General features: G+C 37.5%; 1 protein-coding gene across 3 annotated transcripts; it reads right to left on the bottom strand.

Moving 5' to 3' along the window:
• Nucleotides 1–13: 13 nt before the first annotated feature.
• Nucleotides 14–27200, bottom strand: LOC127259463 (probable aspartyl aminopeptidase). 3 transcript variants are annotated; one of them, XM_051286820.1, is made up of 11 exons: nucleotides 26893–27199; nucleotides 26721–26811; nucleotides 25336–25471; nucleotides 24739–25011; nucleotides 22112–22262; nucleotides 20704–20943; nucleotides 11052–11184; nucleotides 9797–9978; nucleotides 1118–1230; nucleotides 845–999; nucleotides 14–284 (listed from the first exon to the last, which is right to left on the bottom strand). In XM_051286820.1, exons 1-10 carry the CDS (start codon nucleotides 27088–27090, stop codon nucleotides 891–893), a joined length of 1626 nt encoding a protein of 541 aa, XP_051142777.1. In that variant the 5' UTR covers nucleotides 27091–27199; the 3' UTR covers nucleotides 14–284; nucleotides 845–890. The 3 variants fall into 3 exon arrangements, 2 of the variants coding, with proteins under 2 accessions (XP_051142777.1, XP_051142776.1); XM_051286819.1 differs by lacking the exon at nucleotides 14–284 and having other exon boundaries at nucleotides 564–999; XR_007840504.1 differs by lacking the exons at nucleotides 14–284; nucleotides 845–999 and adding an exon at nucleotides 1873–8224 and having other exon boundaries at nucleotides 26893–27200.

Here is a 27200-nt window from a genome sequence, read left to right as displayed (position 1 = left end):
CATTGTGAAGAAGAAGAAGCATGCAGAATCCGGATTTCCGATATATATATATATATATTTTTATTAGCATTACTCACGAAACAGAATACAGATTCAAAATTACCTCTGAATAGCATAGTAAATCGGCAAACATACCTGCATTTCATTCCATATTATTGCTATTTGATGATCCCTCCTCCACTCCCATTACCTGATGTATGTATTTATCTCTTTTGTTGGTAAGTTGCAGAGCGAGAGAGAGCAGGCAAACGATGGACGAGGAAATCGAGAGGCAGAACTGTGAGCTGTACATGGAAAACTGTCAAATGATGCATGAGAATGAAATTCTACGGAAGAAAGCTGAAAAACTCAGCCAGGAGAACCAGGCTTTACGAAATGAGTTGACGAGAAAGCTTCTAGAAGCGGCAAGTAAACAGAAATCTGCACAAGTCAAACTCGGCTCCACTTCAGTGAGCAAGTGCACAAGGACTCATTCACAGAAACACAGCTGAAACTAGTTTTTTAGTACATGGTGAAATTTCATTGCAATTGTTCTATCATTATGCAAAAACTCTACAAGCTGATACCCAAATTTTCTTCTACTTAAGCAAAATTGATAAATGTTATTTCTAGTTTCTCATATTGATCTGAGTCCAAGGAGGACATTTTTTTTGCAATTTATCCAAACATATTACACTTTGGGTGCAAATAAATAAGCAACTTCTAAAAAATCCTCTAAACACTTCTTCTTTGGGCAAGTACAATACATAAGAATCTATCAGTCACAGTTCTTTATTCGTCTTCCGGTACCAATCCCAACCGCTTCAGAAAATGACAAGCTGGTATGATTGAAATAGAAAAATACCGAAAGAAGCTTGGGGTTGCGCTTTAAATAATTCCTCAAAATGAAGCTAAAAATCCACATTTAGCCTTTTGTCGATGCTAGAGAAAGTCTTATAAAATGCCTTGAAGTGCTTGTAAGCAATGTCCACATCATGTTTTCCACATATTTCCCGAACACTGAATATGAAAAGAAGAAAAGAGTAAGATAACAGTTAGTAATATTTTGGCACTCAGCTTTTACCACATTCTGAGACTAGATTAAAGTTATGATAAAGGGATGCATTTAAATGCTCACCTGTGCATAGATAACTGAGCTATACCACAATCAACGGTCCGAATCCCAACTCCTGAAGCAAGTATGGGACCTATAGTTGATCCACATCCCATATCATTTCTTACGACAAATTCCTGGATACATTGAAGTTGTAGAAGTTTACTATATTATCACAAGAAAAAGTCAAGTTACATAGCACAATAGACATATATATATATATATATAGTTTAATATGGGCCTAAACTAATCATAAACAAACTCCCCCTTAAGCTGGAGCGTATAACTCAGAAGATCAACCTTGTTACATATGAACTCGAATCTAGGATCTCTAAAAGCCTTTGTCTAATATGTCCGCAAGTTGACCATTTGAATACACATATATGGTGTCAATACATCCAGATTACACTCTCCCTAGTGAAGAGACAATCTATTTCATTACGAGTCGTTTGTTAATGAAATATTGGATTTGATGCAATATGTAGTGTTTGCGTTGGTTATCATACCACAACTTCATCTTCATCACCTCACAAAACTTGAGCTCAGAAAGTAATTGTTTAACCTATATGAATTCACATGTTGCTAAAACCATAGCACGATACTCAACTTCAACACTAGAATGCGTGACCACATTTCTCTTCTTGCTCTTCTAAGCTATAACCAAAGTTAAAATGTCTATCAATTGGAGATCATGCCCAATCAACATTGGAATATCCAACAATTTCAAAGTGAATATAATTTGTATAAACTAGAGATGCTTAATATACCACAATACTCACATAATTGCCTTCCAATGAGAGTCACACGGAGACCGAAGGAACTGATTAAGATATACCATAGAGGTCCTAAATCCTTAGTCTGAAAATGGTTATGCAGGTGCTTCATCAACCGTGTGATGCCATCCATATCATGCCCAGGTGTGAGGTGATTACAATATCATCAACATAGACAACCAAATAAGTGCACCTGTCCTTTTAGAGTATGCCTATAGAATATGGTATGATCAGATGAACATTCTATTATCTCAAATTCTTGAATAACAAGACGGAAATGTCCCAACCACACTCGTAGAGATTGTTTTAGAGTAAGCAACAAAGGCAACAAAGGAGACCAGACTCTCCCTGAACAACAAAACAAAGTGGTTGATCCATATACACCTCCTTCCGAAGCTCACCAAGCAAGAAGACATTTTTTACGCCCATCTTATAAATAGGCCAACTACACGTAACTGCCATAGAGAGAAAAAGATGAATATAAGACATCTTGACGACAAGGGAGAGTTTTTGTATAGTGCTCCCTATACACCTGAGTACACCCTTCGTGACAAGCCACTTCTATGCATGATCCGGAGATAATAATGAATGGTCAATCTTGCAGGAGAAGGAATCAATGGCAAGTTTAGGTGGCCTAATTTATAAACCACGCCGAAAGAGTATCCTAGAAGTTTGATCATTCAAGATTCTTAAGCACAGATCCCAATCTTCTGATGAGAAAATAAATGGTGCAAACTATGATGATTCATGTGCACCATGAAGTGGTGACCAATGAGATAGAGGCACCAATGTTGGATAGATACACTAAACTCATTAATTCCTGTTAATAGGGTGATTTTCTCCGAGTTCGATCTCCTAGTGCCTTGCAGAAATAAACAATATGCCTAAACTCTTGCATGAGTACCCCACCAATACTGGAGCTTAAGGCATCACACTCCACTACAAATCTAGCATGGAAAGCACCGGAGTTGTTATAAAGGCATGTTTAGTCTGTCGAAGGCAGCCTGCCTGGAGGGCGGCCATGAAAACTCTCTCTATAGCTTTCTTGCATATAAAATCCATTAATGGGCAATCGATGCTGCCATAGTGTTGCAAAAAGTGTTGGTAATGGCCTGACAGCCCTAGAAATCCATTCAATCTCGTCTTTCTGAATCTGTCCATAGCTGTAAGGATGTACTGAAATAGGACCTGCTCCTAGTTTCAATGGAATCTGGTTGTTGTAGAAAGTCGGTGGCTGCTTTGTAGGTTCACCAAACATGTCACAGAATTTCTCCAAGACATGCGCGACTTTTAGTCGCATCACAGGCGCATTTTCAGGGCTATTTGGGAGGTTCTCAGTGTCCGAATTTAATAGTAGGACATTGAATTCAACCTCCATTATATCCTGCAAGTTTTGAACAATTTCCGGTCTCTGGTACCGTACTAGATTGGTGCGCAAACTCACTTTGATCTCCTCGGAGACCCTGTGCAACACAAGGGTTGTTCTGCCATAGCACAACCCATCCTAAGGGGCCATGGCCATCAAAGCTGACTAGTTGCACATCCTAAAGTTTGAACTCCATTGTCGAGACATTCTAGGCCCCTCAAACATCCCCCATCGGTAATTACGTGTTTTGCCCTTGGTTTGCCCATGATTTTTGTAGATGAGCCAGCCGCCTAACCTCCTCCCGCCACAGGTCCATTGGCTGCCGCTGAGCTTTTGATGGGCGTGGTAGGCAGCCTGAAATAAGCAGTGTAGCGGGTCGGATGATTCCTCCTTGATGACCTTTCTATTGGCCTAAAAACTCATCGGCACTCATAAGAAACTTGCTAGTACAGCCTCATACACAACCACAAAAGCACACTAAAATGAAAAACAAGGACACAGTAAAAATGCACCCGGAAAAATAGTGTATAGCTTTCTGCGTAGCGAAGTGTGTTACAAATGAGGTGACTCCTCTATGTATAGGCACTCTAGTTGACCAGGCCTAACACATGTCAAACTATATCCATACTCGGGTAAACTATCTATACAACATATAGATAAGGATAAACTATACAAAATATATGGATAAACTATGTCTATGGATAGACATCGACTCGGTCAATGGGCGATCTCAGTATTTTTGGAATATTTTGGAACGTTTCGGGAGGTTCCGAAATGTCTTGAGAGATTTCTACTAGCCTCTCCATTTAGGCACGTCGCAGAGCATTCCTCGGCATTTCTCGGCTAAGGTTCCGGTCCGGGATATCCTACTCCACCAGAACTAGGCATTGCTCTCAATGCCTCAAAGTCTTGAACAAAATCCACAAACTGCCATAAGTCTTTGGCCGGCTCCCAACTCATCTCGGACTCGGGTAATCTACACTACCTGACCAAGTACTCCGTCAATGGGGGTCGATTCTTGTGCCGAACCACTCTGTCAGTCAAGATTTCCTCCGCCACTTTGTTGTACACTGTCCGCATGCCAGGGGGTGCCCGTGGGGTCTGAATATTACTACGATATGGCATCAATGGACTGACGTGGAACCCGGGGTGAAACTAGGATAAGGTCTTACGCAGCTCAACTTGTACACCACCTCGCCAATCTTCTTCCAAACCGGAAATGGGCCTTCATACCTACGCATCAAGCCTTTATGCACTCCTCGAACATGGCCGTGTTGGTATAACTTCACGGGCACTATGCCTTTTTTTTGAATTCTCGGAACACCCTCTTCTGGTCTGTCCACTTTTTCATTTTTTTTGAGACTTTTACTAAAGTCGGGCAACTTCTGCACGATCTTGCCAACATTTGGCAAAGTGGAATGCCTGTGGGCTTGGTCCCTTGTATGTTCTCACTATATCCTTCGGCGTTATGGGCTGAAATTCGAGCATTATCTCGAATGGACTCTTTCTCGTACTTTTGTTTATTTGCAGTCTAAAATAGAATTGTGCAACATCAAGTAGAGCAGTGGAATTGAGTTGATTTACCTTAATAAAGTGTCGAAAGTACACTTTTAATACGTGATTGACATGCTCCATCTGCCCATCGGTCTAGGGGTGCATCATCGTCGACATCTTCAACTCTGACCCCAATAGTCGAGAGAGCTCCATACAAAATCTTCCTGTGAATCGTGAGTCTCAATTACTAACAATGTTTGTTGGAAAGCTCCAATACTTTAAGACATAGCTCATGAACTTGGCAGTCGTCTCCGCCGTATCCTCCTTCAGCGCGGGTATGAACTCTGCATATTTTGTATCATGACACTCCCGCAATATATCTCATCTCTAGTTTCTCCACTTTGGCACATACGTCCGATAGCCCTTGGTCATGACTAGGCCATCCTTCAGAAAATATTTCTGAGTCCTCCCTTCCTCAATCTATTGAAACATCGCATGAACGAACTCATAGTGCACCAGACCCTCACGTATTTGATCTACAATATCCCCATCAATAGAGTAAAGAGCCGCCATCTTGCGACTCAGTATCGGTTGTGGCATTCATCTTTTTGGGTCAGTACTTGATCTCAAACTTGAACTCTGCAAGAAAGTCAAGCCACCACGCTTGTTTTCCTATCAATTTCTTTTGAGATTAAATTAACTTAAAGCTCAATTGTCGGTGGAGATCGTAAAGGGCAACCCCCCTTAAGTAATGCTCTCATACTTGTAAACAATGTACCACTGCGAGCATTTCCTTCTCATGCATAGGCTACCGCTTCTCAACATCCGCCAACTCGTCAGAGACATCCAGTAAGCAGGCCAGAGACCGATTTTGCCCCTTCCACCAAATCAATGGTATAATCGATAGCCCGTCGAGAGGGCAGCCCCTTAGGCAGATCATCTGGCATGATATCTTTGAACTCCTTAAGGACTGGCTCTAGGTCCTTAGGCGGGCCCCCAACCTCTTTCTCACCATCCCACGGACGTCCTATCACTCAGAATAGCCGCAAAAGTCAGCTCTTCTTTCTTTAGACCCTTTCTCGAGTTGTTTCGGGCTGAGCTCCTTCCCTCTGTACACCATGTCACACGGCGTCCCATCCTCAATGATCGTAAACTTTTGCTTGTGTGGCACCAGTATGGGTTTGACGTGATCTATGAACCTCATCCTTAGAAATATTGCATAATCATCCAAAAACGGGTTGGGGCTCCAGGCTTGATTGAGAGGGGCTAAATTGAATAATTTTGTACCTTTCCAATTGCTGAGCTGGATGGGCATGTCTTTGGCTACGACAGATTTGGGAGTCCACCCACCATTGACTCCCTTAAACCGCCATCCAGAAGGTGCCCATCATAGGCAAATCTTACGGGCCATATACTCACTTATGTATTTGTCTTTTACATCCATTTCAAGAAAACACGTCGCCAGTACTCTATTTATCCATGCATTAATGAGCATCCTCCCTCCAAGGGTATTAGCAGGGATTGACTTTGTACATGCCACTCGTTTTTCGCTTGCCTCGGTCTGTTCGTCCACCACCGCAAGGCCTTCCCTACTTGGACAATCCCTAGTATAGTGATCTTTGCCCCTGCAGTCGTGTTCCTAGCTCTAGCTGCGGGTTGCTACCGAGTATTTCCGGCATCACAATCTCATGGGAATTTCCGGGTTTGATATCCCCACTTCTGCCTTCGTCTCAACTTATCATCCTTATTTGACTCTTTCCACTCAACTTCAAGCAACCATTAAGGGTACCTGATGGCCTCATTGACATTTTAAAGAAGTTTTTTCATAATCCTCAGCTTGGCCCACAGTCATAGGTCTCGAAGAACGTTAACGCCTTCTTAAAAGACATATTTGACACTTCCAACAATAGATCAGAGGACTTCTCGATATACTCCTTCAAGTGACCTTTTCGATGGTCCAACCGATGGATCGTACACCATGCTTCCTCTGCGTCGGCCGGTGCAAACTCTTCCTTAGGTTCACGCTTGAACATTCTCCATGTCATGATGCCGCCATCATCATTGTGCATCCTTTTGTTCCGTCTCCACCAAGTGCGGGCCAAGTCCTTCAGGAATCTGGATACAATTCGGATTTTGGCTTCATCTCCCATAATGCCAGAATCCTCGAATTTTTTCTCTATATCATAGAGAGAGCATCCACCGCTCGCGCCTTTCACTTCCCTGCATAACTCTTAGAACACGGGATATTTTCCTTTGGGACTGCCGGAGTAGTCTTACTCGGCCTCATCGCCTGGAGTTCAGCTAGCGTCACTCTCATCACTGCCAACTCCTCTTGAATATTCGAAGGTTCCGCAACCTTAGTCTTCTCCAACTTCGCAATCTTGACTTTGCACTTACTAGCTCAAGATTGCTTGTTGCATAGCTCTCCTTGAGAGTGATCACCTCGGCCATCATCCCCTTGGCGAGCTCTTGTACTTTCAGTTCCCGCTTCCAAGTCATCCCCCACATTATCAACCAAGGCCAGTACCCATTCGCAAAGCTCGCTACCTTCGAGTTCGCAGATCCGTTATTCTACCTAGTCAACCTTGTTGTGATGATCCCCGACAGTCAGCTCCACCTTGGCCAACCTATTGTCGAAAGCTCCCACGGCAACAATAGACTTGTCCTTTGTATTCCTTTGGTTCCGCCTCAGAACTTAGTTCTCAACCTCGAACTCAGTATCGGACTTTTCAGCCGCCATTCTCTCAAAAATCGGATCTAATACCATATGTAATGGGTCGAATGGTTCCTCCTCGAACACATGTCCGCTGGAAAACAAAGACACCGTAAAACTACACCTAGCAAAATAGAGTGTGTATAGCTCTCTATGTAGCAAAGTGTGACAAAATGAGTTGTGACTCCTCTATATATAGGCACTCTAGCGGATCAGGCCTAACACAAGCCAAAATATATTCATATTTTGATAGACTATCTATACAACATATAGATAAGGATAAACTATACAAGAGATGGATAAGCTATATTTAACGGATAGACATCGACTTGGTCAAGGGGCGATCTCGGTACTTGTGGAGTGTTCCAGAATATTTCAGGAGATTCCGAAATGTCTTGAGAGATTTTCATTAGCCTCTCTAAATGTCTTGAGAGATTTCCGCTAGCCTCTCTAAATGTCTTGAGAGATTTTAGGGCTTGTTGGAGCTTCTGAGCATAACGAATCGAAGCCGAAGACGGATCAAGGCTTTTATACCAAGGCAATAGACGAAGGGCACGTTACAGGGCGTTCCCCGGTGTTACTCAGTCAAGGCTCCGATCCGGGACACAAGGATTGTAGTTTGCATGGCCAGTAGAAGCTTTTCCTTCAATGTATTTACCTATCAATCCACTTTCGACTCCGGGCACGGCAATAATACCTTTCAAGCCACCACGGCTGTTCAAAGTTCCTCCATATATGCCTCCAAGGCCTTGATCTACTGCATTTTTTTGGCATCATCCTTCTCCCTGATCTCCGGAAAGTCGAGACAAAATGATAGCATAAGGATGTTAAGAAATGAAATTCAAAAAAACAAAAAAAGAAAGAAAAAACAAATTTTATTAATAACCAAGGAATTCAAGAAACTAAATTGAATCCAAAATTATCCTAATAATGACTAAACAATCTTTAAATAGTAGGTCGATTAAACTATGGGGCCTAGGCCCGACTAGAACTAACAATTAAGTAGGAATAGATAAAGAAACCTACTGATTATCACACAAGGTCCTTTGATCCATCCACTCTTCAGGAAATGAATGTCCAAGTAATATGCTAAATAAACAAATTCATAATATATAATAGGTATTCTTATCTAAGAGAGGTGATAAGTTCTTTTTGAGTCAAAACTCACTAAGATTATCACATATGGTCCTGATTTGACCTATACATAATGGAATTTGTCTACTCTCTACGAAATGAATGGTCCAAGTAATATGCTAAATAAACTAATTCAAATCCCTTATAACCAAGTTGAAAAGCACTTTACTATATACTCAAATCATGTCCACCTTATATCATCATTTAAAAGCGTAATATCATCACTGAAAATATTCTAGCTTAATCTCATTCTGCATGGATGAATTTGAGTTTAACAAGATAATTCAATTTGCATATAATTTATCTTGTTGAAATGATCCTTACTAATAATTTATATCATATATAGTCATTTAATAATATATTATCAAAATAGCTACAGGTGGTAGGCACAACAACCAATGTCACAAAGTGTTGTATAAATAACAATAGTAATATCATAAAAAAAATTATCAAATTAAGAATACATAATTATGGATTGAAATCAAACTTCTAAGCAATTCATGAAGAAGCTTCAACTGATCAATTATGCAGGGCAACGAATCATAACTTTTATCATGCATCTTGGTGCCTTTTATATGAAAAATAATAGGAAGAATATGGAGCACTTTACTTTATCTAAGAGAGCTTTTACAATGGCATAAAAACTGTATTTTTCTGAAATTAATTAGAGTTTGAAGCTTTTAAAGTTATCAGCGGCGCTAACTTTATGATGGGACCAAGGATTAATAACTCTTGCATGCTACAAAAGTGAAATGGAAGGAGTGTAGTCATCTTCATAAATGAAATTTAGGGTGTGTTTGTTTGGGAGTTTGGATTTTACATTGAGATTTGAATAGTAAAAGTTTAAAATGTGAATAGTTGTATGATGTACTGTTTTGAATTTAAAATTAAGTTTTAGTATAATATAAAAAATGAAAAGTAAATGTTTGGTTTGATATTTTGGGGGGCAAAAAAAAATGATGAATAGTGAAAATATGTATAAATCCTTCAAACAAACACACCCTTAATAAATTTTAAGTTGCCTTCTAACTAATTATTCACCATTAAGGCTCAGTTTGCTTTAATTCTTTTTAAGTCTCGTTACTATACAATTCTCACGATTCCCTGTAAAATAAGGTATTTTCTCTTATAAAATATCAAATCCAACCCACTATTTAAACCATAAACCAAAATCAAAACCCAAAAAAATCACCAAGTAAACACGCTCATAAAAGCTTAATAACCTGAGTGGGAAGATTATGAATGCTAGCAACTTCATTGAACAGGAAAGATGTAACTCCGCTTGTAGCATAACGTTGGTTGGCATTATGCTTTATCACAAGGCCTTTTTGCAACATTGGTCGATGATATTCTTCATGTTTATCTATGAAATTTGGGTGCACTCCATGAGCCATGTCAGCAGACACTGCAATAATATTTAGGTATAACATAAGAAATGAGAAGTGTTCACGATGAATTGCACGAAATAGCTCTGTAAAGGAGGTTATCAATAGAGATAGAAATTAAATCAAACATCTAACTATTAAACGAGTGTTTTATAATTTAATGATACCCTATTTAAAGTACATAAAATTTGGGATGTGTTATTTTAAAGTTAGATTTCAATTTATTTACTATACAGACATCACAATTTCATGTGAAAATATATTATTTTCTCTCACAAACATCACTTCCAAATTACTATTCAAATCAAAACAAAAAACTCAAACAAACTCCCAAAGGACACAAAACTATTCTAGAATGTCAGAGATATCATAAGATGTAATTTCAAACTACAAAGGCTTCTATCATAGAGCAATAATTACATGAGATAGCTGACCCTGCTTCACATGCCTGCACAAATATCTTTTGGAAGAGACATGTACGAGTACAATATCTAAAGAAAAGATGAACATTTTAAATAGACAATTGACTACTGTTATGATGCAAGAGTAACACTAACAACTAAGAATATAACAAGCTTTCTTCTGCTGGAAGACATCTTTGAAGGCTAGCCAACTAAAAAGGATATCTATTTTACTGAAATGGAAACCATCAAGAAAACAAGCACATAATTCCCCATATACAGCAAGTAAATAATAATAGTTTCTCCCTAGCACATGCACATATGCACAAGAATGCTAATAATTGCATCATGACATCATTGTGCTTTCGATGGACTCAGATTAATGCATACTTAACCCTACAGGTTTAATGATGATTCTCTTAAATATTACATCATCCTACAACAGATTATTGTCTATATACACAAGTGAAAGATGCAAACCAACAAACAATACATGGACCTATCATTCATATAATTATATATATATATATATAAATGAAAACATCTATTCTCATCCATATAGGATGTAACGGAATGATGCCATAGCAGTAAATTAACAAAAAATGCAATGATAAGATACAAAAGAAAAGCTCATGGTACTTAAGATTTCAGAAAGAGAGCCGCACTTTCCAGCGGTAGAAGAATCAACGTACCGAGAAAAGAGTGGCGAAATGCACGAGCAAAGCCACCTTCAGTAACAGAATGTTGACCTAAAGAAGCACATATCGTTCTCATTGCCTCGAACATAGTTGGGGCACCTGCCCCCTGGTAAGAATCTGAACCAACCTGTAATGAAATGAACCTGCTATTAAAATAATAAATAAAAATGAATGGAAAAAAAGGTTCCACTCAAGCTAGAATAAAATGTAAAGGAAGTGTGTGGAAGGTTGAAGATAATTCAGATGATTCCTAGATTTCAAACTTGCTCGTCTCCTATTCTCAGCATGATGAGTTCTCTTTTTATTTATTATCCTATAATTTCTCACAATTACAATTAATTATGGCTGCATATCATTCACAGTCAAAAGTCGCATTTGAGGTATTTTCCAACACCACCATATAAGCACAAACAGGGTGATATCAAAGGGACTTAAAACGCTTGGAAGATGCAATTAGCTGCAGTCACATTTTAAAGCTGGATTGAACTATGTCTGCCCTTAACTTATCCAAGAAATGCAAATGAGTTCAAGTACAAAAAGTATTGAATTCAAACAAGTAATCTATTTGACCTGATTCTTGATCCTTTATTTGATTACACTTAGGGGGTGTTTAGTACGTAGAAATGAAAATAGAGAAATTAAATTGATTTCATTTCTCTTGTTCTGTTTGGTTGAGAGTTAAGAATTAGATCATTTCCTATTCTCTAATTTTATTTGTTTTCTATATACAGAGAAATGTTGAGAATTGATAATTGAAAGTATGTTGATTTTAGAATTTTCTTTCTTTCTTATTTTTTATTATTTAACTTTTATAAAAATAAATTTTGTTTGTTTTATAAAGTTTTTTTTTACTATTTAACTTTTATAATAAAAAGTATTTATTGTATTTAAACCACTATGCAAATGAAACAAAATAAAATCAAAATCAATTAAATAAAATAAATAAAATTTACGAACTAAATATTCCAACATATATTTGTTAAAATATTTTATTTATTCGATTCACCATTTTGTTATCAATCATTTTGTCCTCATTGACATTTCATTATTATATTGCAAATTCTCAATTTTACCAAGCAGAAAAATCAATTATCAATTCTATGTTGAATTCTATTTCTCTACAATTTTATTCTCTAATATCATTTTTCTAAAATTCGATTCTCTATACCAAACGCACCCTTTAAGGAAAAGATTTTTGCAAAGATCAAAGTATGAATACCAATTCACCTTGACATTCAATCCATAAAAATAATTATACTCTTGCGAAGGATCAATAACGAATACATATTTATCCAATGGATTATTTCTCCCTCACGAAAACTATATCTAGACCATTGAGCACTTTTTAATGTTTAATACCAGTAGGCTTTCCAGAGATTCTCTTCCTCCGTTTCAAGTACTGGGTCCATCATTTGCATGTCATAGGCCAATCTCACACATAATTTTGACCTTTGGGATAGTAAATGGTAGTAAGATTCATTCATAGGAAGATACCAATGTTATTCCCTTGTGTTATCCTTGAAGAATGTGATAGAGAGTTGGAGCAGGGAGTGCGCAAGGTTAAGATGAAAGAGGACGAGAATTCTTAGCCCTTACTTGCATATTGGCAATGGGGATGGGATTAGGCCTACTATTCGCAAGTTTAAACTTTCATTAGTCTGCTTTACCAATTCATTGTCATTCCATAGATGGACTTATCTTTTCTTATTTCTTGGTTATATTTTGGGTTGGGATTGTTTCTTGCTAATTGAATTGGCTTATTTTAGGGTTCAGTAGTAGTATTTAGTCAAAAGTAGCTAGGGTTTAAAACTTCAGACTTGATCTTGGAAACAAAGTAGTCTCAAGGCTCTTGGTCAAATGGTTGGTTCCGTTTGATTGTTCTTTGGGCAAACAATTGCTACTGTTTGATTTTTCTTATTTTATTCATCTTGTTTCTATCAAAATGTTTGGCTGGAGACTTGCTAAAAGACAGTTTTATTGAAAATTTTATAAATTGGTTGATAGGGTTTAGATTTGGGATATTAAACTTTGTACAAAGATTTAGGGAGATTGAGGTATGGAACTATTTCCTTGAGATCATTACTTCAGCCTATAGCTCTCACCGGGATTTATATCGGCTGATTTGGAAGCCTGATCCTAATGAAATTTTCTCACATTGATCCTTCGATTGGGTGTTGGACTCAAGTTCGTAACATTTCTACTAACCTTGGCAGGTTGTTTGGTCTCAAAATGCCCCTATCAAGTTAACATATTCTCCGAAATGGCCACCCAATGAGAGAAGTCTTAGCTACACCCAAAGCTACATGGTCCCAACTCCCAAATATTTTAGCCCTCGTTGACAAGAATTTGTAAATCATCTTTTTACTGCAACTGGTGTCAGGCATATCCTAGAGCCTTGATCTAGTCTCTCAATAATCATCTATTGCTTCTCTTGTAACTAATCCCCGAATTTGAGAAAGAGTGCTCAAAGCTATTCTTTGAGAAATTTGGAATTTCACACCGGTGTTTTCTTCAACAATGAGGTTTTCCAAATCTATCTTATGGTTGGAGTACAAGGCACACTAACCCGAATTGGATCTCCATATTTCTTTCTTGGTAGATGTTATTTTGTGAAATGTATATTCTCCATTTTCCTTCATAAAGAATAATACACATTTATAGTAAAATAAAAATAAGTAGCATACTACAAGTATCCTAAATAAAGCTAGTAACGTAATTAAAAGATATACAAATATGCAAACCAAAATATATATATTATAGACATCGTAGCACCCATCCTTAAACTTAAGATGGGATTGTGGAGACTAGCTTGACTTTGAGCAAAAGATTGTGAAATTGGACAGGGAGTTGGTGAAGATATCAGCAAGTTGGTTAGCAGAAATTCCGGGATAGGACCCTTTACAGGTCAGATTCAGAAGAGAAGATTATCATATACAAAATTATCCACCACCCCCCCTCCCTTACAGAGTCAGGGAGTTCGAGTGCAGGATTACATGCACAAAACGTGCTGGACGTGAGGTTGGGTTGGCGGTACGGTGGATGATGACAAAGCCAGCCCCGAACAAAGTTTGGAGTAGTTGTTGGAAGGTGATGAGATAAGCATGGTGGTGGTGGCGAAGAGTACCAGTAAAAATTTGACATAGGCAAAATAAATTGAGGTTACAAGGATTTATCCCGAATGAATTTAAATTCTGCCTTTCTGATACTATGTTATTTTGTGAAATTGAAATTTCTATTTTCATTCAAGATCATCACAGGCAATTTCGTTTTTTATCATCTCCAATCATATTGGCACCAAGGACATAAATGGGACAGAAATCTTGGCTATTGCCCTCACCCTTAAACCAGTTTTTAATGGCTTTCCAAAAATTGGGTAGAAAGCAATTCAATGGATTGTCTCAATTGCATCCTTGGCTTTTTGGCCCACTTGTAAGTTGAACGCGAAAATTAACAAGCTTCATCTTTTGATTGATAAGTTTCCCTTATCATTATTCAATATATTCCCCAGAGAGCTAATAAAGTTGCAAACTGCTTTGCTGAGCAGTAAGCACGGTGCCAAGGAAATATTGGGTAATGTATTCATTGTAGCTAGGTTCTCTATCAAGCTTTATATAGATAAAATATATTTTTACTCAAAGTAAAATATGAAATAAATTACTCCTTGATAATTTTGAGCCTTAAAATGCCTGTTTCGGCAATTTGGACCTGTAATCACTAGTTGATGAAAACTTGAGATCATGCACATGATTGTTAATGTGAACAAAGAATGGGAAGTCTAGAGTCCTTTCACCATGCTGTTGTAAGACTATAATATGTAATAATAGCGACTACAAACTAAATATAATGATGAATATCTCTACAATCTTAAGCTTTACGTCAGAGGGCCATTTAACGTGGTATCAAAGCGTGAGATCCTGTGTTCGAGTCTCAGCGCCCTCCTTCGTACAAAAAATGTCCATGTGCAAGATTCGTGTGTGGCATAAATCTACCTTGCATCTGGGGGTGTGTTGAAAGACTATAATATGTAATATAATGATGTATATCCCTACAAGGTTAAGCTTTTTAGTGAAGTAATCATTTAATACTGGCTATCGTGCCCTTTTTAAGGCAGGAGAAGCACTGAAGAGTTATTTTAGAATTGAATATTCAACAAGATTTACTGTAATTCTAAATATTTTATAATGATGGTCGATTTAGAATTTTATCTTGTTGCTTATTTTATCATTGCAATAAGCTACAGGGCACTATTTGCATGTTTCAACAGGAAAGTATTATGTTTTTTATTTCTGTTAATAATATTGAAATGTGTACATAGTTATGATAGTAGATTTATGGGAATGCATAGTATAATTATGGTCCTAGAAAATCGGTGGTTATAAAAACTTGTAGAGAGTGTTAAATAGAGACCCCAGATATTCCTAATCTACTATATATATATATATATATATATATGTGTGTGTGTAATCTGTCCGCATGAATATGAAACACAGAACAGCATCAGATCAGTTCACATGGTATCAGAGCCCTTAGGGCTATAAGCATAATTAGAAATCAATTTAGGCAAAGCACTTAGGCCATATTCCATCTCACCTCCGGCGAGTAAGGGTCCGGCGGTGTCAGGCGACTTCGATGGCGGCATTCTGGAGAGATTCCGGCGAGCACGTGAGTCACATTTGCTGGCGCGTCGAGGAGCGTGCGGCAGCGAACGAAGCTCCGGCAGGTACGGCTAGGAGCAGAATCTGCCCAGGTGACAATTCTGTGGAGTGTGGATTGTTGTGCTCGGTTGGTGCTGGGTTTAGGGTTTAGGAATCTGCCCAGCGTTCCACAGTTCTGTTCTAGCGTGTTGCTCAGATTTGCAATAATTCCACTCTAAAGTAGTGTTCTAGAGTTCTGTTCTAGATTAGCAACAATTCCGATTGTTGTTGTCGAGTTCCATCTTGTTGCTGGAATTTGAGATTGTTCTGCTACTAATCGATCATGAGTGAGGACAAACGCATTTTGTCTCTAAAGTTGCTTCAGTTACATCTAAAATTATCTAGTACCAACTTAATGGATCGAATTATCTAGAGTAGAGCAAAACCGTGAAATTATATTTGCTAAGTATTGAGAAAGATGATTATTTGGAGGAGGACCACCAACCAGTGAAAATGAGAGAAGAGCAAGGCTTCGGAATAATGCAAGGTTATTCGTGCACACCAGAAATTCGATTGGTGTTGAGGCCTACAGTTTGGTGAGTCACTACAATATTGTCAAAGACTTAATTCAATATTTGGAGTTCTTATACTCGGGTAAAGGGAATGTTACCCGTATATATAATGTGTGCAAGGCCTTTTATCGAGCTGAAATGGCAGCCAAATATCTTTTGAATTATTTTATGGACTTCAAAAAGACATATGAAACTAAATGAACTCATACTTTTTTGTGCCAATGTTAGAGAACAACAAAAGCAATGGGAACAAATGGTCATTATGAATTTCTTGGTTGGTTTACGAAGCAAGTATAAACCAATAAAATCTTAAATATTGGGGAGCGCTGAAATAACTTCTCTACAAGATATATTCTCTAGAGTCCTCCGAACCGACCCCTATCTAGTCTTCTCCAGTGGAGCCTTGGTGAGCTAGAAAGAGTACAGGTCATCCAAATGTGAAAACCAACAAGGAACATATAAGAATAACTCGGCCATCATATGTAACTATTGCAAAAAGCCCGGGCATGTTAAGAAATATTGTAGAAAGTTGCAGCTTACTATGCCAAAGGATCAATTCGCCCATGTAGCATCTTCATAAGGTCAGAACTCTAAGTTATCTATGTCTCAAGAGAACCAAACGCATTTATCTACAGCTATCCCGGCTATGGCCACCCCAGGTAACTCCAGTACATGTCTCATCACATCCTCCAGCTCTTGGGTCATTGATTCAAGGCTACAGACCATATGACAGGTAATCCTACCCTTTTTTTGGACTTATCAATCATATTGTTCTCAGTCCCCAATTACCCTCGGAGATGGATCCACTACCCAAGTTGTTGGGTAAGGAACTATGGACCGACTATTTCATTATCCACTATTTTGAACCTGCCTACTTTTCCTTTAATTTAATTTATGTTAGTAAAATCACATGCCCTAAACTGTAATGTGACATTCTTTCTTGGTTATTATGTTTTCCAGGATTTGGAGACGAAGAAGATGATTGGCAAGGAATATGAAAGCAGATTGTATACCCTGACACTCAATCCGTAAGCCCATCACCTACATATGTATTGGACTTCCTTTGAAGTTCATTGTCGGTTAGGTCACCCTACCCTTCAAAAAATGAAAATAATGTATCCTAGTTTCAGAAATTTGTCTTCTTTCAATTGTGAATAATGTTAGTTTGAGTCTTAGGGAGCTTAATCGTGTCCAGGCTCCTTTCAACCGTGTTCATTCGGATGTTTGGGGTCCATGTCCCGTGTCTTCTAAACAAAGGTTTAAATATTTTGTTACATTTGTTGATCATTATTCTCGAATGACCTAGATTTTCTTCATGCGACATCGGTCGAAGTTTTACATTTTCAAAATTTTTGTGTTGAGATTCGCACCAAGTTTGATCTCCAAGTCAAAATCCTATAGAGTGACATCTTTTAGGAAACAAAATGGTATTATACACCAAATTTCATGTGTTGACACTCCAGCCCAAAATCGTGTTCCCGAACGAAAAAATAGACACCTACTTGAAAAAAACCAGAGCTCTTCTATTTCACATGAGTGTCCCTAAACATTCTGGGCCGATGTTGTCTCCACAGCTTGTTTCCTCACTAATTAGATGTCGTCCTATGTTTTTAATGGTTAGTCACCCCCTCTCACATTCTCTTTCCTGAAAAACTTGTATATCCATTGCCTCCAAAAATATTTAGTTGTACATGTTTTGCCCAAGATACACGTCCACATGTTACTAAACTTGACCCAAAATCATTAAAATATATCTTCATGGTTACTCTTGCGTTCAAAAGGGATACAAGTGTTTTTGTTCAAGCCTTGGAAAATATAGTGTTTGTAGATGTCACCTTCCATAAGGACTCCCCTTTCACTCAGTCTCCTGACCTTCGAGAATAGGGGAGTCTCCCGACATTCTTATGTACACTATCAAGACAACCACACCCAATCCTCCACTAGCCACACGACCACCGATTCAATATGTTACTCTCGAAGCGACAAAAGTCACCCTCATGAGCTCCGCATAGATTCATCTCCAGACTTTGACTCCTCCCTAGTACCAGCATCATCTTCGTCACCAGATCCTATAGCGCTAGATAACCTCCCGATTGCTCTTCATAAAGGTACTCGCTTTTGCACCTACCATATCTCTAATTTTATTTCATATGATCAATTGTCTCTTCCGTCCTCTTCCTTTGTCACACACATCACGTAACTCTATTTCCCTTCCCAAGTCTATTCATGAAGCTCTTACTCATGTCAGGCCATGATACACGAGATGAATGCGTTGATCTAACTAAGACACGGGATTTGGTGGATTTATAGAAGCCGATCAGTTGTAAGTGGGTGTTTGCCATTAAGATGAATCCGAATGGATCTGTTGCAAGATTGAAAGCCCGTTCGGTTGCTGAGGGATATGCACAGGTATATGGCATTGACTACTCAGACACATTTTCGCCGATGGCCAAACTCACTTCAGTTCGCCTTTTTTTATCTTTGGCTACTACACATGGTTGGCCGCTTCATCAACTAGATGTCAAGGATGTTGTTTTACACGGCGATCTTGCTGAAAAGGTTTACATGGAGGTTTACATAGAGCAACCTCCAGGATTTGTTGCTCAAAGGAAGAATAGGCAGTCACAGGTTTGTCGTTTGCGAAAATCTCTTTATAAGCCTCGTGCATGGTTTGGCAAATTTAGCCAGGCTCTTGAGCAATATAGAGTGGTGAAAGGAAAATCAGATCACTCCATTTTTTACAAATGGTCCACCTCACGTGTTATTCTTTTGGTAGTATATGTAAATGATATAATTATAATTGGAAATAACACAATGGGTATTGCATCACTAAAAGGGCATTGCAAAGAGTCAGTTTCAAATGAAGGATTTCGGAAAGTTGAAGTACTTCTTGGGAGTGGAAGTCCTTACAAGCAAGAAAGGAATCTATCTCTCTCAACGAAAATATATATTAGACCAGCAGGCTAAGACTGGAAAGTTAGGAGCAAAATCCTGCAATACTCCCATGGTTTCAAACACTCACTTGGAAAATGAGGGAAAACCATTCAAAATGGTACAGGAAGGTAGTTGGGAAGCTAAACTATCTTACAGTCATTCGGCCAGACATTGCATACCCTATAAGTATTGTTAGTCAGTTTATGTCCTCTCCTACTAACGATCACTGGGCGGCTATGGAGCACATTCTATGCTACCTAAAAGGGGCTCCAGGTCACGGGATCTTGTACCAAAATCATGGACATAGGAGGATAGAGTGTTCACACTGGGCATGCTCTAAAGAAGATCAAAGGTTTACATACGGTTACTTTGTTGGAGGGAATCTGATTTCCTGGAAAAGCAAAACGCAAACCGTGGTTTCCCATTCCAACGCAGAATCTGAGTATCGAGCTATGGTCCAAGGTACATACGAAATACTGTCGATTATCCAACTCTTAAAGGAAGTCAGAATAGACTACAACTCCCACTAAGCTCTATTGTGATAATCAGGTTGCCATGCACATTACCTCTAAACCGGTTTTCTATGAGCGTACCAAGCACATTAAAGCTGACAAATCACTTTGTGCGAGAAAAGATACAACACTAGTCTCAAATTAATCACTTGTGGAGCAAATTGGGCATGACTAACATCTATGCACCAACTTGAGGGGGAGTGTTACACTATTGGAATGTGTAGCATAATTATGATAGTAGGTTTATGGGAATGCACTGCACAGTATAATTATGGTCATAGAAAATAGGTGGTCATAGAAACTTGTAGAGAACGTTAAATACAGACCCTAGACATTCCTAATCTATTGTATATATATGTGTAATCTATCCACATGAATATGAAACACATAACAGTATCAGTTCAGTTCACAATTTTCAACAATACACAATCTCTACACATTTTTTAGAATGCTAGCAGCTGAATCGACTCCATTTGGACATGAAGCATGAACAACCCATTTTGTAGCATGAATCCATTTAAAATACAAATCAGGAATAAATTTACACTTTGCATCCTAAATATACATTTTTTAATATGAAATAATATATTCTTATCAATAAATTGTTCAATCAGAAGAGCAGGAAATAATAGAAGTGTTGTTGATAGCCCCCATAACAAAATGGAGCAAACAAGCACTGAAGGCTTTGCTTGCTTGAGAACAAGAACTATCACTCAAAAAGGGTTTAGGGTTTAGGGCAACTGTAATAAAGAAGAATCAAACCCAGAGATTAGAAGTATGCCGTTCTTCCTTAGTCCCAAGGATCAGAAAACAGACTGCAAAATTATCACAGAAAATGGTGCTAGAAAGAGAAAATTGACTGTTGCATTGATCCTGACACCTATTAGCATAACAGTAAGATGTGAATCAACTACTGTTGGGTCATGGTTCCTATAAAAAAAAATAAAATTGCCTGAATCGGGCCTAAATGAAATTAAAGCTCAACAGCAATTACCTCTTCATTGTCAAATAAAGCAACCATTCGAATTGCATGCTCATTTTCTAAATCTTCTGGGGAGGCACAAGCATCAATGAGAGCTCTCAATGCACAAAAGCTTGAAGCTAGATTATCCAATCTTCCAGAAAATATGAATTCATCATTGGCACCACCAAGGCAGCTGGGTTGAGTGTCGCACACGTTTAACTCAATGCTTGCAATATCTTGAACCTTACAACCCAGTTCATCTGCCAAAATCTGAAGAAAGAAATTAAAGGGGACAATGTGTAAATCTGGAATTATTTGGAATATCAGCATTCCATCCATGTCATTGGAAACCAGCAATAAAGTTTTGTATGGTAAATATAATATAGGGCATGCGAATTGAATGTGAAAAACAACCTCAATGTTACAATTGTTTGAAGGTGGGCAAGTACGTAAAAGAAGGCCAGCATTTGCAGAAAGAAACAGTTCCATAGCATGATGTGAGTAAACATCTTTTACTCTCATCCTTGTACATAGACTATATGCATCTCAATGATATTTGATAAATTCATAATTAACCAACTGATTCAGCATGATTTACTTCTGAATGATAATATGTATCTTGAATGAGAAAAGCAAAAATTGCAAACCAAAACGAATATTGGCACTTTGAGAGGTCAATCCAAATATAAAAAGGCGATAATTACATTACTTGAAGCATCCTAGATTGCCCTATACAATGCAGATGATTATCCGTGCCATCAAAGACTTTCTACATAAACAATATATCTTCCTCAAGTAAGTCATTTGTGTGTATAGACTTCCATGAATTCGAGAATATGTAAGAGTACAAGGCACTCGAGAACATGATGTGGGGTGTGGCGCAAATGAATGTTGTGATTTGTGAACATTTAAAAAATCAAACCCGATGGTGACCCTACCCTACTTAAATTGGACTTGGATACGAGAAGGGACCCGATGATCACGCAAGCCTCATCTGCTACCGGAAGGCCCGACCACCCCGATACTTACAGAGACATTCCAATGGCAGTTAAGAGAAGGTGGTGAAGGAGTTGTAACTGTCCGATGATGTTTCTCCTATTAAAAATCGCTTATCTTACAATTGAGGCATCTTTAATCAACTATATCAAAATTTAGGAGAATTTGTATCGGGGATCACCACTTTTATTTTCAACAATCTAATTTTGCATTTTCATTGTTCAAATCTAGAAGAATCTCTTTCTTCGGATTAAAAAATCAAATTCAAATATTAATTTGAATTTTAATATTTATTTGTTAATATTTTTAAGTTAACAAAATTCTTGCATTATTTTTCAAAATACGGGAGCTTCCTGCAATGCTTTCTGATTCACAAACAGCTACATTGAAATCTCAAATCTTCCAGATATAATGCTGCAAAAGATTGGAATGAGATAGATACCTGCATTAGCAGTGGATGATGGCTGGTATCTTTTGAAGATGACGAACTAGTTTTTTCATCAGGCTTAGAATATTCTTTGTCAGCTTCTGTTGCCAACAGAGGGATGAGTTGTGTCTCAAGGTTTGGCTTAAAACCATCAGTATTTACTGTCCTAACAATTATGATCAAATGTAAAAGTCACAAATTTTGATGATGCAATAGTCTAGTTTAACAAACAATTCAAACACAGTCATTGATTGACAGGAACAGTCCATAAGAAAACGTGTAGATATGGCAAATTATGATTTATGTAAAATGATTTTTTCTTTTTTTTTTTTTCTTTTTTTCTTTTGGGGGGTGGGATGAATTAGAGAAATTATAGTATAGAAATTCTGTTTTGGCATTCCATAGGATACAAAACTGACTACAAAAACTATCTCGCCTTTGAGGCTCTACATTTCCATGTCTTAAGACTCGTAACCACTTTTGTGAGAAACTCCAGAAACGAAAAACTTTTTGAGCCAACTGATAAAATTCTCCACTTTGCAGCCCCATTATGCAAGAAAATCAACACAAATTATCACTACTTCTTGGGATATAATGGAAAATATTATATGGTACAAAAGTATCTAGATGAGCACAATCAGACCATATTTTTCTTTGGCAAAAATTTGATTAATACAAGAATTCAGTATAAAGTGAGTCAAGTGACAGTAGGTGTAGCCTGTTATAGTCACCACTTTCCTTAGAGAAAGGCCACACCTTCAACTGAAAGACCATTCTAGAAAATGGCAACGACATCAGACCTCAGCCAATGCAAGTTTCATACTGCACAACAAGAAAAATGTCTTTTTTCTTTCAGGAAAACAAAACCTCTGTTTTACCAAAGTTAAAGTTTTTTCATGATTATTTTATTAAAAAAGGTTTATGGGGATCTAACTGCTTGGTCACTTTTAGCATCGATATTAAAGTTCAACAAGCTCAGCAAGAACAAATGAGAACGGTGAGTTCCCTAAAGGTCTCCATTCTCAAGGTATATCAAGGGAACTTGAAAATGATTATAAGCAAAATCAAAGACATTGGCAATCAATGATACAGTAAAAGGTAGTTCACTTTCTCCAACACCTCTACCAAACATACAATATCAACAAACCAAAATATACTGGATTTCTCTAATATCAAATAGTAGTACAGGATTCATCTCAAAACAAAAACAGCCCAGTCACCAGCTAAAGCCTAAATGATATCAAAGTGTAGGGGTGCTGAGATAGCAAGAAGTTAAGTCACCAAAGTTGCTAAGCCAGGTAACCAAAAAAATTTGTCTTGTTTCCTCCTCTTAAGCAGCATACTATGACAAGTAATCCTCGTCTCTTCATACCCATAAATCCCATTTTGTTGTTACTTTAACTTAAGACACTAGCGTTACTCCACCTCTTCAATTACCTTGAATCAATATAATACCTTCAAAGGGTGTGTTTCTTTACGGTCTCGGAAGCGTCCCGTACTGTGTGGGACTACTATAGCTAACACACAAGGCAGGAACCCGCTACCCATTGCCTTTACAACACAACAAACCTACCTTGCTCCTCTCTTTCTAGTCTAGACCTACAAAAGCTATTTGACCAAAGAGAAAAATACAAGTTTGGCATGACCATGCAGAACTTGTTACGCTGCCAAAGCAATCACGGAAAGGTGTAGCCCATCGCGTGCAAATTACGCTCAATGTCTTTACGCCCATTATAGTTCCATTACTTTTCACATCCTATTTGACTATACATCCATTATTTTCCATTTCTTGGTTTTAATTTTCTCCAATTATTACTCTTAATACCAAACACATCACATCAACATATTTCCTTTATATCATATTAATATCCCTAATTATTATCCTACTTTTCCCAAACCTGAAAACCTAAAATAAAATACATAAATAAATAATAATAATAATAATTCACAAAACCCCACCTTAATTCAAATTCAACCCAAACCCAAAGTCCCAAACCCAAATCAAAACCCTAAGCCCAAACATTAAAAGAACACACCCAAAGATTTTCTTACAACCAAATACTCCTTGGTAAACGAACTGGTATTTTAAACTACAATCTTTATTTCCCTAATTATTGTATTATCAAGAGTTTTACACCATTGAAGCTAAGCTTTATTAGCTATTTGAAACAGGTTCTTCCCAAAATATAGGATGTCCTCTTTAAATTATGTCATTTTTGTCAAAAATCTGTTTGTAAGTGATACCATGATTTGATAGAATCTCTTCATCATAATTATTGCATTGAAATGTTTAGGGTTCACTCCCACCAAGGCATTGATTAAAAAAAATCAAATTTCAAAATTTTGCTTCTTTTGTCAATAGGCTTGTCATACTTTAAGAAAAATTGAATGCCAACATGTACCCTCAAATCCACTAGACGGCATGTCCAATAGGAAATATAACATAATCACAACTAAATATAAGCTAAAAAATCTATTGACTAAAGATTTTCTGTGTAGATCTACACGAGGCTGCAGATAGTAAATATTATATGCTATAAAATATGTAGTGATAACTAGCAACAATAACTGAACTCAAAACAGAAATAGGTATGAAGTTTAGTATGAAACAGGCGAAAATAGAAATGGATAAAATCAACAACCTGTTAAGATGAATAGCAAGAGTCGGCACCCGCAATATAGGTCTATTTATCTTGACCAGCTCATGTGAAAACGAACCATCATCATTTCTAAGAATAACCCTTCCAGCAAGACTTAGGTCTCTATCAAACCAAGTGTGCCATAAACCACCACCGTAAGTTTGTACATTGACCATAAGATAACCAGATTTGGATGATGCAGAATTCGGCTTCAATTTAAGACATGGGCTGTCTGTATGTGCAGCAATCACATGAAAGCCATTCCCAACCAAATACCTGCAACACTAAAATAGGATTGTATTAACCAATATCATAGAGCTTTCATGTTGTGCATGTAACCCATAAGCAGAAGCAAAAAAAAAAAAAAAAAACTAGGGGAAAGAGTAATAATAAAAATAAAAATAAAAATGAGAGAAGAAGAGCAATGAAAAGAGAAACAGCCAAAAAGCAAAAAAGAGAGTTTACACATTTTTGTAAGGTATATCTTGAAAGAAAACATGATCCATTACAATCCTGTACCTCAAGCATAATGAAATCTACACCCTAAGTTATGCCAATGATAATGCATATTTAGTAATGTATAAGATGCAATTTACTCACTTTTCCCCAATCGCAAAGGCAACTAATGAGGACATGTTACGTGTGAAAAAATAGCGACCACCAGGCTTCAATTTCCACTCTTCATTCTCATTCAACAAATGAAATCCAGCAGCAAGAAGTTGGCGCTTTGCTTCAGCTAACAGAAAATGAAGAAAACTGTAAATTGATTGATAGTATAGAGGGAAACGAACAAATTAACAACAGAAAGAGCACAGCACTCTATTAATTTGTTCTTTTCACCAGGACAGGCTAGATTTCATTAGCTCGGCACCAATAAAAAAAAAAAAAAAAAAAAAAAAAAAAAAAAAAAAAACAAATAGCATTCAGCATACAAACAACTTGAAACATGAAGCATACTCCATTAATTTGCTGGTTGCAAGAGAATCCATTTTGGTTGAACTTTCAAGAATAAGAAGATTCATATCTGCTATTATAACATAATCATTGGGGTTTTATTCATTGTTTATGATGATGCGGAACAGAATTTTCTTTCTTGGATCAGATTCTGATACTAACCAATTCCAAATGGAATGAAAAAGTAGATTATTCACTGTTAGTGCCCATATATGCAAAGTGGAAGCAAACAAGCTCATCTTAAGAGTTCATCAGCAAATATGTCTCCCATTCCGTATAAGCAGGAACTAATTATTTCAACTTTATGAGTTTCTTCTATTACTACGGATAAAAGTTTTGACGGCATTATTATCTTGTTCAACTTTAGTTGGCTAAAGTGTGTTAGCAAATGTAACACCTATATAAAATTGTAATTTGTTCTTACAATGATCATTCTATCTTTCATCATAAAAGGCCCATCGAATAAATACACCAATGATTCAACTCAATTTCATGATAATAAGATATAACCCTACCATTATACTTTCCAGACTATTCTTCAGAAATGTATGTAGCATCCAATAGGTATTTGATTAATTCATTTTTGGGCACCACTATTGAATAACTTATGTGCTTTCAGTATGCGTGCTAAATCTACAAATGGGATTTGGCTTCTGTCAGGCATCAGTTTTCAGGACCACCTGTTCAAGATTATTCTAAATAACAGTTCCAAACCACTACACAAAGGCACAAACAATATTTTAGTACCTCGGCACCTTAAACCTCGATCCCTCCTTTCACATATTTTAGTTCCTCGGCATTCTATACAACAACATACAACGAAACATGAACCCTAGTAATTATCTTTTCAACCTATTGATTCTGACAAAAGAAAACTGACTACGAACTATTACAAGGATATTGAGCCTCTCACACAACATCATGTATTAATTAAATATTGACTTATGTTTCACTGTAACTCGCTAAAAGCTCGTCGAAACGTAGTCCAGAGCCAAAACATAATATTATCGCGAGAGACAGAAATGCAATACCGGTAGCATGAAACTGAGTCCAGGACTCGTTGAGAAAGTCCAGCAGATCGCCAACTACAGACTGACTCGATTCAGTGCTCGAACCACCGTTCTAAATAAAACACCCAAGCATAAGTCAATCCAATAATGAATACATTGAAAACCTATCCAAAACACAAATGCAAATCAATACCTTTGAATTACACCGGACTTGTGGTGTTGCGTGAAGTTTGCGAGTATTAACCTCCCCATCGCAACTGCGGCGAAGATAGCTGTTTCTACGGGTGTGGATAGAGAAGAAAGGGAAGGAGCGATGAAACTTGAATGAAGTTGCAGAGGGATTGAGCAGAGCAGCTGGGTGGAGAGGATGAAACCGAGTGATGGAAGCCATTTCCGTAACCGAAAAACGACAGAGAAATGAATATGCCGCCAGGCAATGGAAATTTTATATACATCCACAGAATTGCATCTGAATCCTGAGAATTACGGGTTTGGATAGTA

This window comes from Andrographis paniculata, unplaced genomic scaffold, assembly GCF_009805555.1.
Source record: "Andrographis paniculata isolate CXL003 unplaced genomic scaffold, ASM980555v1 Contig60END, whole genome shotgun sequence".
Lineage (NCBI taxonomy): Eukaryota > Viridiplantae > Streptophyta > Magnoliopsida > Lamiales > Acanthaceae > Andrographis > Andrographis paniculata.
Note: the sequence above shows the minus strand (reverse complement) of the source record. Positions and strands in the feature narration are given on the sequence as shown.

Bases quoted from the DNA above. Each gene is read 5' to 3' on its own strand.
- LOC127259463 (XM_051286820.1), bottom strand. From the start codon at position 27,090: ATGGCTTCCATCACTCGGTTTCATCCTCTCCACCCAGCTGCTCTGCTC. The intron at 26,812-26,892 runs GTATTGATTTGC...TGTTTTATTTAG, and splicing joins AAGTCCGGTGTAATTCAAAG to AACGGTGGTTCGAGCACTGA. The intron at 1,000-1,117 runs GTGAGCATTTAA...TTTCATATTCAG, and splicing joins GCTCAGTTATCTATGCACAG to TGTTCGGGAAATATGTGGAA.